This window comes from Schistocerca piceifrons, chromosome 1 (assembly GCF_021461385.2).
Source record: "Schistocerca piceifrons isolate TAMUIC-IGC-003096 chromosome 1, iqSchPice1.1, whole genome shotgun sequence".
Lineage (NCBI taxonomy): Eukaryota > Metazoa > Arthropoda > Insecta > Orthoptera > Acrididae > Schistocerca > Schistocerca piceifrons.
Genome location: NC_060138.1, coordinates 598,333,049 through 598,349,713, shown reverse-complemented (window position 1 = coordinate 598,349,713; position 16,665 = coordinate 598,333,049). Strand labels below are relative to the sequence as shown.

General features: G+C 39.9%; 1 protein-coding gene across 1 annotated transcript in view; it reads right to left on the bottom strand.

Annotated features, from left to right (window-relative positions):
* LOC124755559 (otoferlin-like) overlaps nucleotides 1-16,665 on the bottom strand; it is a 461,140-nt gene that overhangs the window by 83,942 nt on the left and 360,533 nt on the right. Inside the window, exons 30-32 of the mRNA XM_047249045.1 lie at nucleotides 12,822-12,992; nucleotides 10,301-10,470; nucleotides 577-707 (exon numbers count right to left, since the gene is read on the bottom strand). Of these exons, the coding sequence (XP_047105001.1) occupies nucleotides 577-707; nucleotides 10,301-10,470; nucleotides 12,822-12,992 (472 nt within the window). The remainder of the gene's footprint in view (nucleotides 1-576; nucleotides 708-10,300; nucleotides 10,471-12,821; nucleotides 12,993-16,665) is intronic.

The following is a 16,665-nucleotide window of genomic DNA, read 5'->3' as shown; positions in this document are numbered from 1 at the left end:
AAAACTTAAAATACTTGTACTGTGAAATCTTCTTCCATCAACAACAATCATCAGATCTCTTATCAACTAAAGTCAACATTTTAAAGCTTTTGTATGATTTAAAAACAAGTGACAAAAATGCTTCCAAAAGGTGTAATGAAATACTGAACTAAACTAAAAAGCTCCTGCCGAACAGGCCATGAAGGCCCAATGGTTCGGACTGGCCGTCATGTCATCCTTAGCTCACAGGCATCACTGGATGTGGATATGGAGGGGGATGTAGTCAGCACACCACTCTGCCGGCCTTATGTCAGTTTCCGAGACCAGAGCCACTACTTTTCAGTTAAATAGCTCCTCAGTTTGCCTCACAAGGGCTGGGTGCTCCCCACTAGCCAACAGTGCTCGGCGGACTGGATGGTTACCTACCCAAGTGCTAGCTCAGCCAGACAGTGCTTAACTTCTGTGATATGATGAGAACTGGTGTTACCACAGCGGCAATGGCATTGGCCATAATGAACTACTAAGACAACTAATAAAGAATCAAATTATTGCTAGAAAAATGAGATCTATCTTTGTTCAAAGCTGCTGCATTATTACCTGTTCTATACCAGGCTTGTCCACATGATACAAAGGCCTGGTTTCAATGTGTTCTGGTACCAGCTGACAACCAATACGAGGAAACTCATGCCATCTATGTAACACTGCCAATGCCATATGTTCTTCCATTCCTTGAAGAAATGCAGACAACACAGTTTTGACTTTTTATATTGGCATCAACATACATTAATTCAGTTCATTCATTCACATGTTGTGTTCATAAATCCCATTATGGATTATGGTGCTTAAAGATGAGCAGCAAACCAATTTATACATCAACAAACAGAAACAGCCATTGATGGCTACTTCTGCAGAATATACTAAACTGCACTACAACTATTATTGTATTTATATGTCAAAAGCAGAAAATTCCAGGTGATTATCATTATTTCTCAGTGTTCATGATTTGCATACTAAAATCACTTCAGGTGAAGATATTCATGGGTGTTGGTAAAATTATTGGTACAGTTTTGCTACAGAAACTTTCCATTAGTGAACCTTAGTGTTTCAATACCTGCTGATGAGCCTGTGCTTAAATCCACTTTGTTTGTTTATGTACTACCACTAGCTTAACACCAATATGCCTACACTAATATTTAACTCAGAGCATCAATTATCAGCACTTGGTGTTATGAGTTAGATATCACTGAGGGTGTGTTGGAGTTAAGTTCGTGGCAGCAGATAAACAGCAGGTGTTAGCTGTTTAATTTTAGTGGGTAAATTCTAGCTGTTCTTCAAAGTAGCAGCTTTTCTGTCAATTTTACAACATTAACTTGAGTGTAAGCAAACTATGAGAGATAACTGCAGTTTAACAAACAGTTTCTGACAGATGCTCCACTTTTGACACCTACACCAGTTCCACATCTGCAAGTTGTTCTTCATAGTCAGATGTTTATAACATGGTGGGAGGATAGGTATGCTGGTTAAGATGTAGAATTGCTTAAGATGACACATATAGTCTGTGGTACAGAAACTATATCAGGAAGTTGTAGAGAAGCAGTATCTACTTTGTAGTACTGATATTTCTGAAACTGGCATATTGTTGATTTAATACCCCTGCTGGATGTGAAAATCAATGTTACTGACATATCAATAGGTGTAAGGCCATACGTGTCCATTGAGAGTGCCTATGGCAGGAACATGGCCATTATTGCAGACTGATCACTTGAGCATCCATTTTGTGCTGAATAAAAAGCTGCTCTGTGGCTGTCCCTACATCAGTTTGCTGTTATCGGACTGACCTCTGCTGTGGATTCCATACACTATGATCTGTTTACTATGTGTTTAGTGTGGTGGATCATGATGAACTTGTGGTTTCCACATCTTATCAGCACTTGGTGTTATGAGTTAGATATCACTGAGGGTGTGTTGGAGTTAAGTTTATAATGAAATTCATGTTATTGAGTGAAGTCATGCTTGGACATTATTCTTCTACTTTGCAACAATCTCTGAATAACTTTTATTGTAGTTTCCCCTTGAACTGTCCTGCTTGGTTCATGGACTAATTGAGTACAATAAAACCCCACTTTTATGTCCTCACATTTTCCATTTTCCTGCTTTTTATATTCATTTTGGTCAGTCCCAACACAAATCCTATTCTCTCAATTCAACACTTCCCCATCATTAATGTTACATGTTAAAATTTCTGGCATTTCAATTTTTCATTGATGTTTTACTGACATTTAACATTGATTTTCAATTAATTTCTGTAAAAAGTGCATCATATTCCTGCTCAAAGTCAACCTTGGAACAAAGCAGAAAACACAGATTACATGCAGAATGATCATGTAATATTGTGTTGGAATGGTAAGAAAATTTCCATTGTTAGCATATTGGGTCACAACCACCTGTATAGTTTGACAGTGTTTGGAAGAGTGGGAAAGTATGCTGAGTCACTGCCTTAATGATAATCACGATCGGACGACAGTGACTCTAGTAGCAACCTTCCTTCTGTTCATTGTGTTGTATTACAACAGCTTTAATTTAATTTTACAGTCATTTATACAAATAAACACCACTTTTGAAGACAGCTTCTCTATAATGGGCTCTCACAAATCATTGTTACTTTCGCATGAAATATGCTAATCCATACTAGGCACACAGTCTTAAGTTGGTATGACCTGATATCAGATGTATACATTCCTTTTGAAGATGCTCCATAACATGACAATTTTCATCTTCTGTCTCCCCCTGGATGTCCATGAACTTAGTGACCTTGTCTGCAACAAGCTATAGATTCCGTGTCTATTGTTCTCTCTTTATCAAGAACACCAACTTAAATGGGTTAACCAATATTGTGTTCCAAGTTTTATTTACCATAATTTTATAATTATTATCAAGAATAACTCTCACATTAGAACACGAATATCTTTTTAATTTGGTTTCACGAAAAACTTTTGCTTCCTGTATTTTACACAGTGCTGCATTTTACACTTTTTGGGTCAGTCAACTGAAAAGTGTAAAAAGAGGGTTTTGTGGCAATCACATTTTCTTTAGGAAATATTTATTTATGTTAAATAAATGTTGTGAGTGAAAGAGAAGGTTATAACATTGGCGATGAGGAGGTGCAATTTTGTATCATCACACACTGTCCTGGATGCCAGATTTATTTATCTTTGGCAGCACAGCTAAACCAGCAACATCAGCTAATTATGTGCTTAATTTCTTCAAAGGAACAACAATGAAAACAGCATCTGTTATCCCTCAAATCCTTCACTAGTTCACCACTATAAAGGCTACAATTGCAGCAGAAGCAGCAGAATCAGCAGATACTGTCAGCTATCTCAGCCTTTCAGCCTATAACAAGGCACCAGAACTTGGGAAATATATCAAGCATACTTCATGCTGTATTTTCAGGACAAGCTGTCTTACCATTGTCTACTATATTCTCTTTTGTGAGACAAATCGTACAACAGTATTCTGCTATGATAGTTGTTGAAGGGTTCAAGCATTGCCTTCTTGACAGCAAATATGTTTAATTCAGGATGACCCTATCTCTATCCCTGTGTTATGCTTTACACCCATTACTCAGTATTCTGTGTTTCTTTAGAAGTTTGTTTATAGTGACTGTATAACATAAAGGGCCTATCCCATCATGAACTGTTCTACTAGGTACGTATCTGTCAACTGCACTATTCTTGTGAACCTCATGCAAAGTTCTGTACATTCTGCTATCAAGAGATAAAAGTACTGAGTTCCCTATTGAGATACAATGTAGTTAGTTAAAAATATAAATCTTCCTACTTCTTTTTGTTATTGTTGTTGTGGTCTTCAGTCCTGAGACTGGTTTGATGCAGCTCTCCATGCTACTCTATCCTGTGCAAGCTTCTTCATCTCCCAGTACCTACTGCAGCCAACATCCTTCTGAATCTGCTTAGTGTATTCATCTCTTGGTCTCCCTCTACGATTTTTACCCTCCACGCTGCCCTCCAATACTAAATTGGTGATCCCTTGATGCCTCAGAACATGTCCTACCAATCGATCCCTTCTTCTAGTCAAGTTGTGCCACAAACTTCTCTTCTCCCCAATCCTATTCAGTACCTTCTCATTAGTTATGTGATCTACCCATCTAATCTTCAGCATCCTTCTGCAGCACCACATTTCAAAAGCTTCTATTCTCTTCTTGTCCAAACCATTTATTGTCCATGTTTCACTTCCATACATGGCTACACTCCATACAAATACTTTCAGAAATGACTTCCTGACACTTAAATCTACACTCGATGTTAACAAATTTCTCTTCTTCAGAAACGCTTTCCTTGTCATTGCCAGTCTACTTTTTATATCCTCTCTACTTCAACCATCATCAGTTATTTTGCTCCCCAAATAACAAAACTCCTTTACTACCTTAAGTGTCTCATTTCCTAATCTAATTCCCTCAGCGTTACCCGATTTAATTCGAGTACATTCCATTATCCTCGTTTTGCTTTTGTTGATGTTCATCTTATATCCTCCTTTCAAGGTACTGTCCATTCCGTTCAACTGCTCTTCCAAGTCTTTTGCTGTCTCTGACAGAATTACAATGTCATCAGCGAACCTCAAAGTTTTTATTTCTTCTTCATGGATTTTAATACCTACTCCAAATTTTTCTTTTGTTTCCATTACTGCTTGCTCAATATAGAGATTGAATAACATCGGGGAGAGGCTACAACCCTGTCTCACTCCCTTCCCAAACACTGCTTCCCTTTCGTGTCCCTCGACTCTTATAACTGCCATCTGATTTCTGTACAAACTGTAAATAGCCTTTTGCTCCCTGTATTTTACCCCTGCCACCTTCAGAATTTGAAAGAGAGTATTCCAGTCAACATTGTTAAAAGCTTTCTCTAAGTGAGCTGTGTGACACATTGCATTGTCCTCCTAACAGATGCCATGATGCAGAGGACAAACCAACTGTTGCCTCTCAGTGGTCATCCAGCAGCAGTATTAGCATGCAAATTCCAGCCTTTGTCACTGGTGATTAGCAGTCAGCATGCCTGCTGCAGAGGTCCATACACAGCAACACAGTCAGCTGCTAAACTGTTGCATGTCTACTTGCCCATATACATCTCAACAGCTATCATTTACTCATTTCATCTATGGCCAATGGTGTACCACTGTTGTCTCAGTGCCAGTTTTGGGTAGTGCCATATTGCCATTGATGGAATACTTTAACTGTGGTGGCACATGAACAGTTTACAGACTTAGCCATTTAGAAAATGCTTCATTTCTTGGCCAAAAAGCCTATGATCATGCCCTTTTGGAAGTCACATAAATTAATCCATTTCCACATTACAACAATACTGCACTGTTTTCCACATTCCCCCAACACGCTTTATACACCCTCCACTGCTAGTGCTGCCATGTGCTGTGTTTTAGTGGTTACTGTACTTTGAAATCAAACAGATATGGTGGTCACATTAATGTGCTTCGACTGTATATTTCCATCATGAGTGGACTTATGAACAATCTATTCTAGGTATTCCCCAGAGGTTGCATTCAGTAATATTACACAGAACATCTTGTCATGCATACCATTTACAAAACTGTGATTTTCCCAACAGACTGTTGGATGATTATAGTCTCCTCTAATGATGACAGTACAATTAAGGAAATTATATACTAGTCAACTTAGGTTTTCTCTTAAGGTGAGTCTGGTGTGTTCAATAGAAGGATCCAATTGTAAGTTTGTCAGCCTTTGACACTGACTCTTGCTGGGATGATTTCACATGTAGTATCAATTTCTATCTTGGTGGATTTGAGTTTCTCATCTACTGTGACAAATACTCCATCTACATTTACCATTAGCTTATTCTTTTGATATATGCTTAAGTTTTCCCCAAATATCTCACAGCTATCAGTTTTGGATATTAACCACCTTTTTGTACCTAGTACAGAGGTTGACTGAAAAGTAATGCCTCCACCTTCATAAGTCTTCAACAGCTGGCAGCATTGGTATGCGGCAGGTACTGGCTTGTTCTGTAGCCTCTTCTCTACAGCTCCAGTTGGTAGGAGGCCTTAGCATTTAATGGCTGTGTTGTTACAGTTAAAAGATGGAAAACTACACAGATGATCAGTCAATGCATTTTAAGCAATGTGCAGTCATTGAATTCTTGACAGCAAAAGGTGTCACCCCCAAAGGAGATTCATCAGAGAATGAAAGCAGTTTAGGGTGATTGTGTTGATGTGAGTACTGTGCGTCATGGGGCAAGTAAGTTTAGAGATGCTTAGGTGGAGGCATTACTTTTCATTCAACCCTCATATAATGAGAGCCCCACAGCTTTTCAAAAGCAAGTGCTTTGGCATTTTATTACCTTTAGGGGACATTTCTTTGGATATGATACAGCTGTAAAGACACCTTGTATGTGCCTCACACACAGTCAGCTATCTGCATAGTGGCCTCTGATGTGTAATGCACACCTGACTCACTTAGGAGGACTCTACAGTTTTTAAACTTATGGCACTAGTCTAGAACCTGTGAGCTCTGTGGTTCAGTCCTGCCACTCACCTTACAACCGGGAGGCAATGATCATTCGTGGGGACAATGTTGCAAATTGCAAGCTTTGTTGGAATTTCACGTGCAAGGCTAGACATCTCAGTCTTCCCTGCCAGTCACCGTAACGACCCAAGTATGACCTCAGAGACCAGACAACCGGCATCCTTTGTTCGAAATGTACCACTCTCTACTATTTGTTGCACTCCGTTCCCTCAATGATGAGGCTCTGAGTCATACACACTGGGTGTACCTGGTGTTCCTTCTCATATCTTGTTGCCAATTCTGGAAGGGGTACCATTATTCACCACACTTTTGAACTGCCAACAATTAATAGACCCTTACCCTGTTGTGTTTGTCTCCTCTTGACACAGGACACTGTTGATTTTCCAACAGATGAAGTGAGTCTCACTATCTCATTTTTAATTTCAGTGAAAGATGGCATCTTGAACTTATGGGCTATGGGGATTGTTATAATATTCGGAGTTCTCCCTGGTCCCTATCTTTCCAGTTCAGGACACCTAGCCTCACCGCTGACATGCTAGTTAATCATAGTGAACTACTTCTCCTATTTCCCATAAGTTATCTGCCTCCTTCTGACAACAATGGCAGCCACAGTGGTAAGCTTACAGTGACTCTTCGCCATAGAGGGTGCACCCACATGCTGGTGATCAACAACGGACCCTGCTGTGAGCTTACAGCAGATGCAGCCATGTCATTATTTTCAAAAGGATCATTTTACTTATTCACCTATTTATACGTTTACTGAGCACATGATAAAATCTGAATAATGAAACATCACCAGTTGGGATCTTCTGTGACTTATCAATGGCATTTGATTGCATCAATGATAACATTCTGGGATAAGTAGTTCAGCAAATGCCTGGTTTGGCTCTTATTTTAGAAACAGGATGTGGGGAGGTAACTCAGGCTATTAGAGTAATGTAAAGAAGGACACTACATCATCTGCATGGGGTGATATTACAGTGAAAGTCCCCTAGGGTTCAATCATTGGCACACGACTGTTCTTGCTTTTTATTAATGATCTGCTATTTTATTTGAATCAAGAGGCAGAATTAGTCCTGCCTGCAGTTGATACAAGCATTGTTGTGAAACCTAACAAAGAAGCATCAACAAAGAAAACAGTAAATGACATTTTTGTGGAAGTTACTTGATAGTTTTGCACAAATGAGCTAGCTTTAGACTTTGAAAAAAACAGATTTCAATCAATTATGTGCTGCCAAAAATGTCACACATCCTGTTGATATAGTATCCCAACAAAGCATTATTAAGTTCTTAGGCATAAATATTGATGAACATTTAAACTGGAAAAACCACATAGTAGATTTGCTAAAACATTTAATTTTGGCTACTTTTGCCATAATAATTGGTAGCTTTTGGGATATAGAAGTCGGTAAGTTGACATATTTTGTATATTTTCAATTCACTGATGTCTTATGAGATAATATTCTGGGATTACTTCTCACTTGTGCAAAAATTATTCATTGTACAAAAGAAAGTAATCAGAATTATGTGTGAAGTTCACACACATACATCTTGCAGGTAACTCTGTAAGCATCTGGGTATGTTAACCACAGTTTCACAGTACATTCATTCAGTTTTGAAATTTATTGTCAACAATTCATCTAAGTTTGAGAGCAGCATAGCACTAGAAGGAAACACAGTCTGCATTACTCTCTAACGAATCTAACTTTGGCAAAGAAGGGGGTGAAATATTCTGTTACAAAACTCTTTGACAATCTACTGACAGACAGCAGAAATGTTTTAAAAGTAATTTAAAGAGGATATTTCCCCTTAACAACTCCTTCTATAACATAGAAGAATTCTTGAGTAGAGATAATTAATTATTTAAGATAGGAAAGTAAATAAGTAAACATTATTTTTATTTACTTGTATACAAGTGTTCTGTTTTTGTTCTGGTGACACATTCCACATCATATATTGTGAATCTGATCTATGGAACAAGTAACTAACAACTAAGTAACTAAGTAACAAAGTATGTGTGGATGCCCCAATTTATGCGTGCACATTTGGGTGGTATCCACAGTACACCCAGGAGTCTGTACCAGAACAACAGGGGCACCAGGTGGTGTTAGCATCCACACTATATGGGATGCTGCACTGATACCACAACCAGTAGTTCCAGTTGTGGCACTCTGGATAGTGGCCTCTTTTGTCAAAGAGACCAGCATTTCCTCTGCCTCAGCCACCTAACAGCTTTCTCCACTTCTTTGTCTTGGAGGATAGCCACATGTCCCTTACTTCCATGAATTGTGGTACATGTGAATGGACATCAATCTGGCTTCACTGAAGGCTTAATCACCAGACCCACTGCATTCAACAGTGGTGTCTCCACTTCTAAACATCTATGGGCCTTTGCAAGAAGCTCTGGATCCAGCACATGAACTATCAGTGGTCCTCAATGACTTTGAGGAACCTTCCATTATGACACTGCCCAACTCCTACCCATTTCAGCCACACCAACCCCTGCACCAGCCATCCAGGTGCTACCACTATATGGCAGTTCATATGCAAATGAATAGTACAAATGTACTGGTATGTGTAGTGTTGCACACATCTGCTGAAGGTGCCTATGGCAGGAACCCTGCCCGTATTGCAGACCGGTCACTTGGGCATCTGTATGGGCCAAACGAAATGCCACCTGGTGACTGCATCTGCCTCAGTTTGCTGTTATCTGACTCATCTCTGCCTGTGTACTCCGCAATGTTATGATTGTTTACTATGTGTTTAATGAGATAGGTAATGAATTTGTGTTTTCCAGCACTTCTTGCCTGTATGGAGCTGTGATTGCAAAATATATGTTACGTGGCTAAGTCATGCTTGGATGTTGCTTTTCGATCTGGAGTAATTTCCAAATAATTTCTCTTATTATTTAAAACACATATAAAAATCATATAAGCTGTGTTTTCAGAATAGTTTGTGCATGGTGGATAGTTTCCTCCATAATTATTTTAATCTCCTTATTTCATGTTCAATCAACTTTTGACTACAGAGGATTGTTAATGTATTTTCACTTCTGAAGTTTTTTGACAGTATTATGATATTTTTTCTTGGCTGGTACTGACTTTCTAAACATATTATTATTAAAGTTTAATATTTCCATTATATGCAGTAACAGTAAAACCTTGATAACATTATCATGTACATAGCTAAAGGAAGAAATCTCTTAAATACAGTAAAAAAGATATTGTAGTAACATTATAAAATTTCTTGGAGCAATGTAATGAAGTGTGCTCCCCCTAATATAATTTCAAATAATAAAGGAGCTGCATTGTTCTACTAAAAATGAAGAGGAAACAATCCACCACATTCATTACAAAAAATTACATTACAAACAAACAGACATAAACATGGAATGAGAAATAGTTTAAGAAAGTGAAGGGAAATAATGCAGTGCAGGGAATACTGCAGAATGCCAAAAACTGCAATGTGCAAATGTGAAATGAAGCCTTTCGACATTAACTGCTGTTAGCAAGGAGGGAAGGAGCAGAATATGTAAGGGAACACCATAAGTAACTTGTAGACTAACTTTATAAAGAAAATGCTGTTTTCAGCGTAAAACAAACAAATACAAAATGATGTACCCAATTTACAGAATAATCACGGAAGATACTTTCTAAATAAAAGTGAAACATGTCTGATGTAATTCCTTTTAATTAGATTGCAGTCAGCTCAAGACGGACAGCCTATAGTTACAAAAAATATTTTGTTTACCTCTTGTGCTCATATTAACATCTGGATCTTCGGACTGAAGGCAGAAAACTTGCCGTCCCACCTTGACTTTTCCTGGACTGTATGAAGGACTATCAATTTTGCCATCCTTACACAGTTTGGCTAATATTTGTGTTGGTTTCATTGGATCCCTCCACTGATTGTAACCATACCTATTATGAGAAAAACCATATTCATTAGCTAGTAACAAAAACAACATATGTAAATACAGGAATACACTAATCTAGTTCACAAATACTATGTTTATATTTCCTATTTCCCTAAAAAAAAATTAAAATGAAATAATGACATCATCATATAGGCAGTTATGGTAAAGTAAAGGTAAAGTTCTATGTCTTGGCCAATCACGCCCAACTGACCACCATATCGTCCTCTGAAAGTAGTCATCAGATGCAGTATGGAGGGGCATGTGGTCAGCATACTGCTCTCCTGATCACTGTTGGGTTTCTTGACCTTAGAGCCACTACTAATTAGTCCTCAGTTGGCCTCACGAGGCTGAGTGCACCCATCATCCCCCCTGGCAATGCCGGGAACTGAAGCCGGGTGCTAGTTCTGCAAGGTTCACAGAAGAGCTTCTGTGAAGTGTGGAAGGTAGGAGACAAGGCACTGGCAGAATTGAAGCTGTGAGGATGGGTTGTGACTCATGCTTGGGCAGCTCAGTCAGTAGAGCTCTTGCCTACGAAAGGCAAAGGTCCTGAGTTCAAATCTCTGTCTGGCACAAAGTTTTAATCTGCCAGGAAGTTTCAACAGAACAGGGACTTCAACAGGAATACAACATACACACCCACCCAAACACACACACACACACACACACACACACACACACACACACACACACACACACACACACACATGAAACTCACACACAAATGACTGCAGTCACTGGCTACTGAGGCCTCAGCAGATAAGAGATTGCAGTCATGTGTGTGTACATTTTAGCTCCAATGAATGCTTTGTTGGCTGAAACCTCACTTTCTGACAGCCTTTTTCTTATACCTATCTGTAACTCAGTGTGTCCGCTATATGGTGAGTAGAAACTATTTTTTTCACAATACTGAACAAAAATTAAGAAACATATACTTCAAAAAAATATACAAGAATAATTAAAATCCAAAAGTGATAGATTTTATTTGAATAGCATTAATACGTAAAATAATTGTTGGTATTCATAAAAATTTCCAGCTTCTCCAAGGAAAATGCAACAATTAATAAGATTTCTGCATGCTCAGGGAACCCAGACAAATTGGTGACTATCTGAGGTTAGTAGAACTTGTGTATAGATAAACGAGATCCACATACTAATGTCAATGTTGTGCACAGAGAAAATCACCAGTAATCATTTGTTAAGTTATTTATAAATGGTTAATATGGAGAACACAGTAAAGAAAAAGGTAATTGGTAAAAAAAGTAAGTTAATTTTAACCCACAGTATGTTTCAGAGGTCTCAGGCACTTATCATGTAGCCCTGACCCTCCCCTGTGAGGCTTTACTGCATCTGGAAATACATTCAAACCCTTCTAAAACTGCTTACATCGACTCTTGGTGGACTAATTGTAAAGTGGAAACAAGACAGAACAACCACAGCTAAGCCAAGACAAGGAAGACCTTGTCCTTACAGACAGGGATCATCGAACATTTCAGGGGGCAGTTGTAAAAAAAATTGCATGAAATTTGCAGAAGGAACACTCTTGAGTTCCAAAGTTCTACCAGCAGTTCATTTAGTACAATGGCTGTGTGTTAAAAACAATTATTTACAATGGTCGAGCAGTTCCTTGTAAGACACACAGTTCTGTAGTCAGCACTAAGTTATGCTTGAAGTGGTGCAAAGAACAATGCCACTGGACAGTGGATTACTGGAATCCAGTGATTTGGAGTCATGAATCACACTATACGCTGTGGCAACTCAACTGAAAGGTGCCTTGAGAACGTTACCTACCATCACGTGTAATGCCAACAGAGAAGTATGTAGAGGGTGTTGTTACAGTATTGGGATATTTCCCATGGTTAGGTGTGGTCCCCTTAATGAATTTAAGGACATTCTAAATGTGGAAGGATCTGAAGATATTTTACAGCATTGTGTACCAAGTGCAGTAGAGGAGCAGTTAGGAGACCATAAAATGTCTGTGACAGCTTGACACTGCACCCTGTCACAAATCATCATCTGTGAGGTAATGATTTGTACACAATAAAATTCCCAAAATGGACTAGCCTTCCCAGTGTTCAGGCTGGAAAGCAATCGAACACTTCTGAGATGAGCTGGAATGTCAACTTCAATCCATATCCCAGGGTTCAACACCATTACTTTCTCTGGTTTCTGAGGTCAAATGGGCCGCCATTACTCCACAGATATTCAAACACTCAATTGTACATGTTCCCAGCTGAGTTCGAGCCTTTGTGAAGGTGAAGTGTGGACACACACCATATTAATATCTACTAACAGGTGTCCAGACACTTTTGATCGATAGAGTATATCCGAATCTAAGTGAATATGAAAATTACTTACTCCTCATATTTTTGAGCAATGCCACACGTTGCTCTATGTCTGCTATAAAACCTGTTTTCTAGGTCAATCCTTGTCTCTCCAATTAAATCATCTGAGCCAACCAGGTCCCAATCAAATATCTGAATTGTCAGCATTGAGTCTTGGGGAAAAGTTGCTTCAAATTCAAAACATCTGAAAACACAAAACATTAATGTATTACTAATGAAAATTAAGTCATCATTTAATAATGTGCAAAATGTTAAAACTCTAATGTACTTCACACAGCTTTAAAATTCTGCTGTAAGTACACTAATATGAGTTGATTATAAATACAAGAGTACTGTAATTTAATGAGTCAGTAATTCTGATGATGCTGATAACACGATATTGACATTTTTCTCAGTACCTACATCCTCTTGAAGGACTGTAATAAAATTACAGGTGAGTGAACTGTGTATTTTGTATCGGACTACCACTGAAAGTAACTGAGTTTTGTCACTGTGTACAATGTGCAGCAGAGTATGTTTATGTGCTAAACAATCACAGCTTAAAAAGAACACACACACATACACAGACACACACACACACACACACACACACACACACACACACACACACAAGAAACCAGAAATTTTCACTCTACAGCACACTGTGCACTGATATGAATCTTCCTGGCAGATTAAAACTGTATGCCAGACCGAGACTCGAATTCAGGACCTTTGTCTTTTTCGGCAAGTGCTCTACCATCTGAGCTATCCAAGCACAACTTATGCCCTGCCTTCACAGCTTTACTTTTGCCAGTACCTCATCTCCTTCCCACAGGCTGTGGCTAAGCCATGTCTCCGCAATATCTTTTTTTCCAGGAGCGCTAGTTCTACATGGTTCGCAGCAGAGCTTCTGTGAAGTCTGGAAGGTAAGAGATAAGGTACTGGCAGAAGTAAAGGTGTGAGGGAGATTCATAAGTAGTGCTTGGGTAGCTCAGATAGCAGAGCACTTGCCTGCAAAAGGCAAAGGTCCCGAGTTTGAGTCTCAGTGCGGCACACAGTTTTGATCTGCCAGGATGTTTCATATCAATGCACACTCTGCTACAGAGTGAAGATCTCATTCTGGAATCACCCTCAGGCTGCGGCTAAGCCATGTATCCACAATATCCTTTCTTCCAGGAGTGCTAGTTCTGCAAGATTTGGAGGAGAACTTCTGTGAAGTTTGGAAGGTAGGAGACGAGGTACTGGCAGAAGTGAAACTGTGAGGATGGGGCATGAGACATGCCTGAGTAGCTCAGATGGTAGAGCACTTGCCCGTGAAAGGCAAAGGTCCCGAGTTCGAGTCTTGGTCCGGCACACAGTTTAAATCTACCAGGAAGTTTCAACCCATTATATACCCAGCAAGGTCAAGCACTGTGCATACTCAGCAAGGTCAAGTACTGTGCAGTAGATCCAGCCCTCAGCAGTGTGACATCATAGAATACAGAGGCTGATGTCATTTCTAAAACTGCCACATATTGCAAAGAGTGTTTTGAGTACACTGCAGAAGTGTTGCTGGGAAGTAACATACAGTCCTGATGTCTCCTTAAGAGATTTCTTTTTTAAAATTTTTATTTATTTAGTATTTTTTTTTCGAACTCTGAAGGAAGAAATTTTTGACTGTCAATTTGCTTCAGACAAAGAGCTGCATGCTGGGATACAATCGTTGTTCTGTAGGCAACTACAAACATTTTTCTAAGGAACCATTGCCTGTCTTGTATCACGGTGGGATTACTTTTGAAGTAATAAACAGCTTACTTACTTTTTTTCCATCTGTCTTGTTTTCATTTGATTGGTCCTTACACAGTCCAGCACAATCATAGCTTTAGGTCTATGACTGTACATCAAGATTCTCAAGTAACATCTTGCATGTGTACGTACAAAAACCAAGGCCATAATTATGAATGTGTTAGCTCCTCAAGCTTTTATCCACGTTCGAATGAGACTCAGGAAAGGTGACTTTTATTTCACTTCTAACTGATGCATCTAACCACAAAGAGATTAAGAGTTTTCCTCTCCTGGTTAGTTTCTTTATTACAGAACTTGCGTAAAGGTAAGAATATTGTAATTAAAATCATTGCCTGGAAAAACATTGACAAATGTGAATGACTATTTAACAGATTGCCTCAGAGAAAATGGTCTACAAGAAAAAGTTGTTGGGCTGTGTGCTAATAATACTAATTTCAATTTTGTTGGTGTTGAAAGAAAAGGTCAGAACTATGTTGTTACTAAACTACAAGTACAACTCAGCCATGGAATGACAGGGGTTGAGTATGCTGCCCATATACTCCATAAAATTGTTTGAGCAGCTACTGATATTCTGAAAGGACTGAAGGGGGTGATTATTCCCATCTTCTCCATGTTCTCTGGGACAATAAGAATCTGAGTAAATGTTTCTGTGCAGACCATCTTGCTGAAGATTGTTGCATCAGGCACATTATCACTGTGGCTGTGCAAGAGGGCACTGGCTACTGGTTGGAGATCATCTTGAGTTTGAAGGCCTGAAAGTCACTGCTTGGGTACCAACTGCCTTCTTTTCTTGGGACATGTTGTAGGGCAGAGGCTCATGGGCTTTTTGAGGGGTGGTGCTCACTGGTAGTGATCACTTCCTTTATTTCAACATGTATGGCTCTTCACTTACCAGGTGGTAGGCAGAGGAAGCATAAAAAAACTGGAGGGCTTGGCATAATTATGATGTAGTGCAACATATCATGGTGTAGCTCCCAGCGGCTCCTGGAAGGGAGAGTGAGGAGAGGAAATTCAATGAGGAGGTCAGCAGGGTTCATGGGATAGGGAGGGCATGGGTGCTGATATGGACTGTACATGTGGGATACTGTGTGTGGGTTTAGGTACTCGAAGACGCTGTCCATCATAGCAGAGGTCATACCAATGTATGTTCGTATAGTTGTGCATGGCTAACACTGGGCAGACTGTGGCAGACAGATGCATGAACCAGTTCATAAGCAGCAGCATACCAGGAATGACTGTAAACTCAGTAAGTGTGCAGAGGTGCTGGAGGAGTTGCAAGGGCCACATATCACCACATTCCACTGATGAAAATAGTGCAGATGTGGGCTGAATTTGCATTGTGACCAGCTGCAGTGTCAGCTGCTGTTTCAGGGTACCAAATCTGCCTGACTGTGGCTGGCTCAAGATGATGTCACACGGTTCTGCAGCAACCAAAGACTCAAACTACATAGCTGTTAAGGCGTATTGTGTAGAGCTGCTGCTAATCAAGAAGCCTGGGAATATTGCCTCCACAGAAGTGAACTGCAGCCAGTAGTCACGGGAGTTGAAAGGGAGCTAGTGGGCGGCGGCGGCACAGGCCAGCTGGGGAATGAGAGAGGGGGTGTGCACCAGGGAGGTGACAGTCCTTGCAAGTGGCGTGTAGTGACTGAGACAAGTGCGGAACCTGACCATATGCAATTATAGATCACAAGGGCTCATAGATGAGGGTTACTGGCCTGGGCAAAACTGAACATAGTGGTAAGCCAGGACAAACTCAACTGTGAAATGGCACTTCACTCACTACATCAGCACTGGAATGGTAGAGTAGTGCACTCCACCATGCATGCAGCCTAGTGTGGTGAGCCCTACTCCAGTGGTGGGGGGGAACGTTTCATTGGCAGTCACTCAGTGTGCACAGATGCAGCCTGTTATGAGTACCTCCTGGTACCTCCAGGACGTATTCTCCTGCCTCCAAGTGGGTGAGGAATGAGACATCAGCAGCCACTTGGGGTGGCCAGTTGCATTGCGGTGTGGAACTAGGCCTGGAGGGGAGGGGGGATGTTCGACTGGCATCACCAATGTGAGAATGGTGCTCCTCACTGAAGAAAACAAGT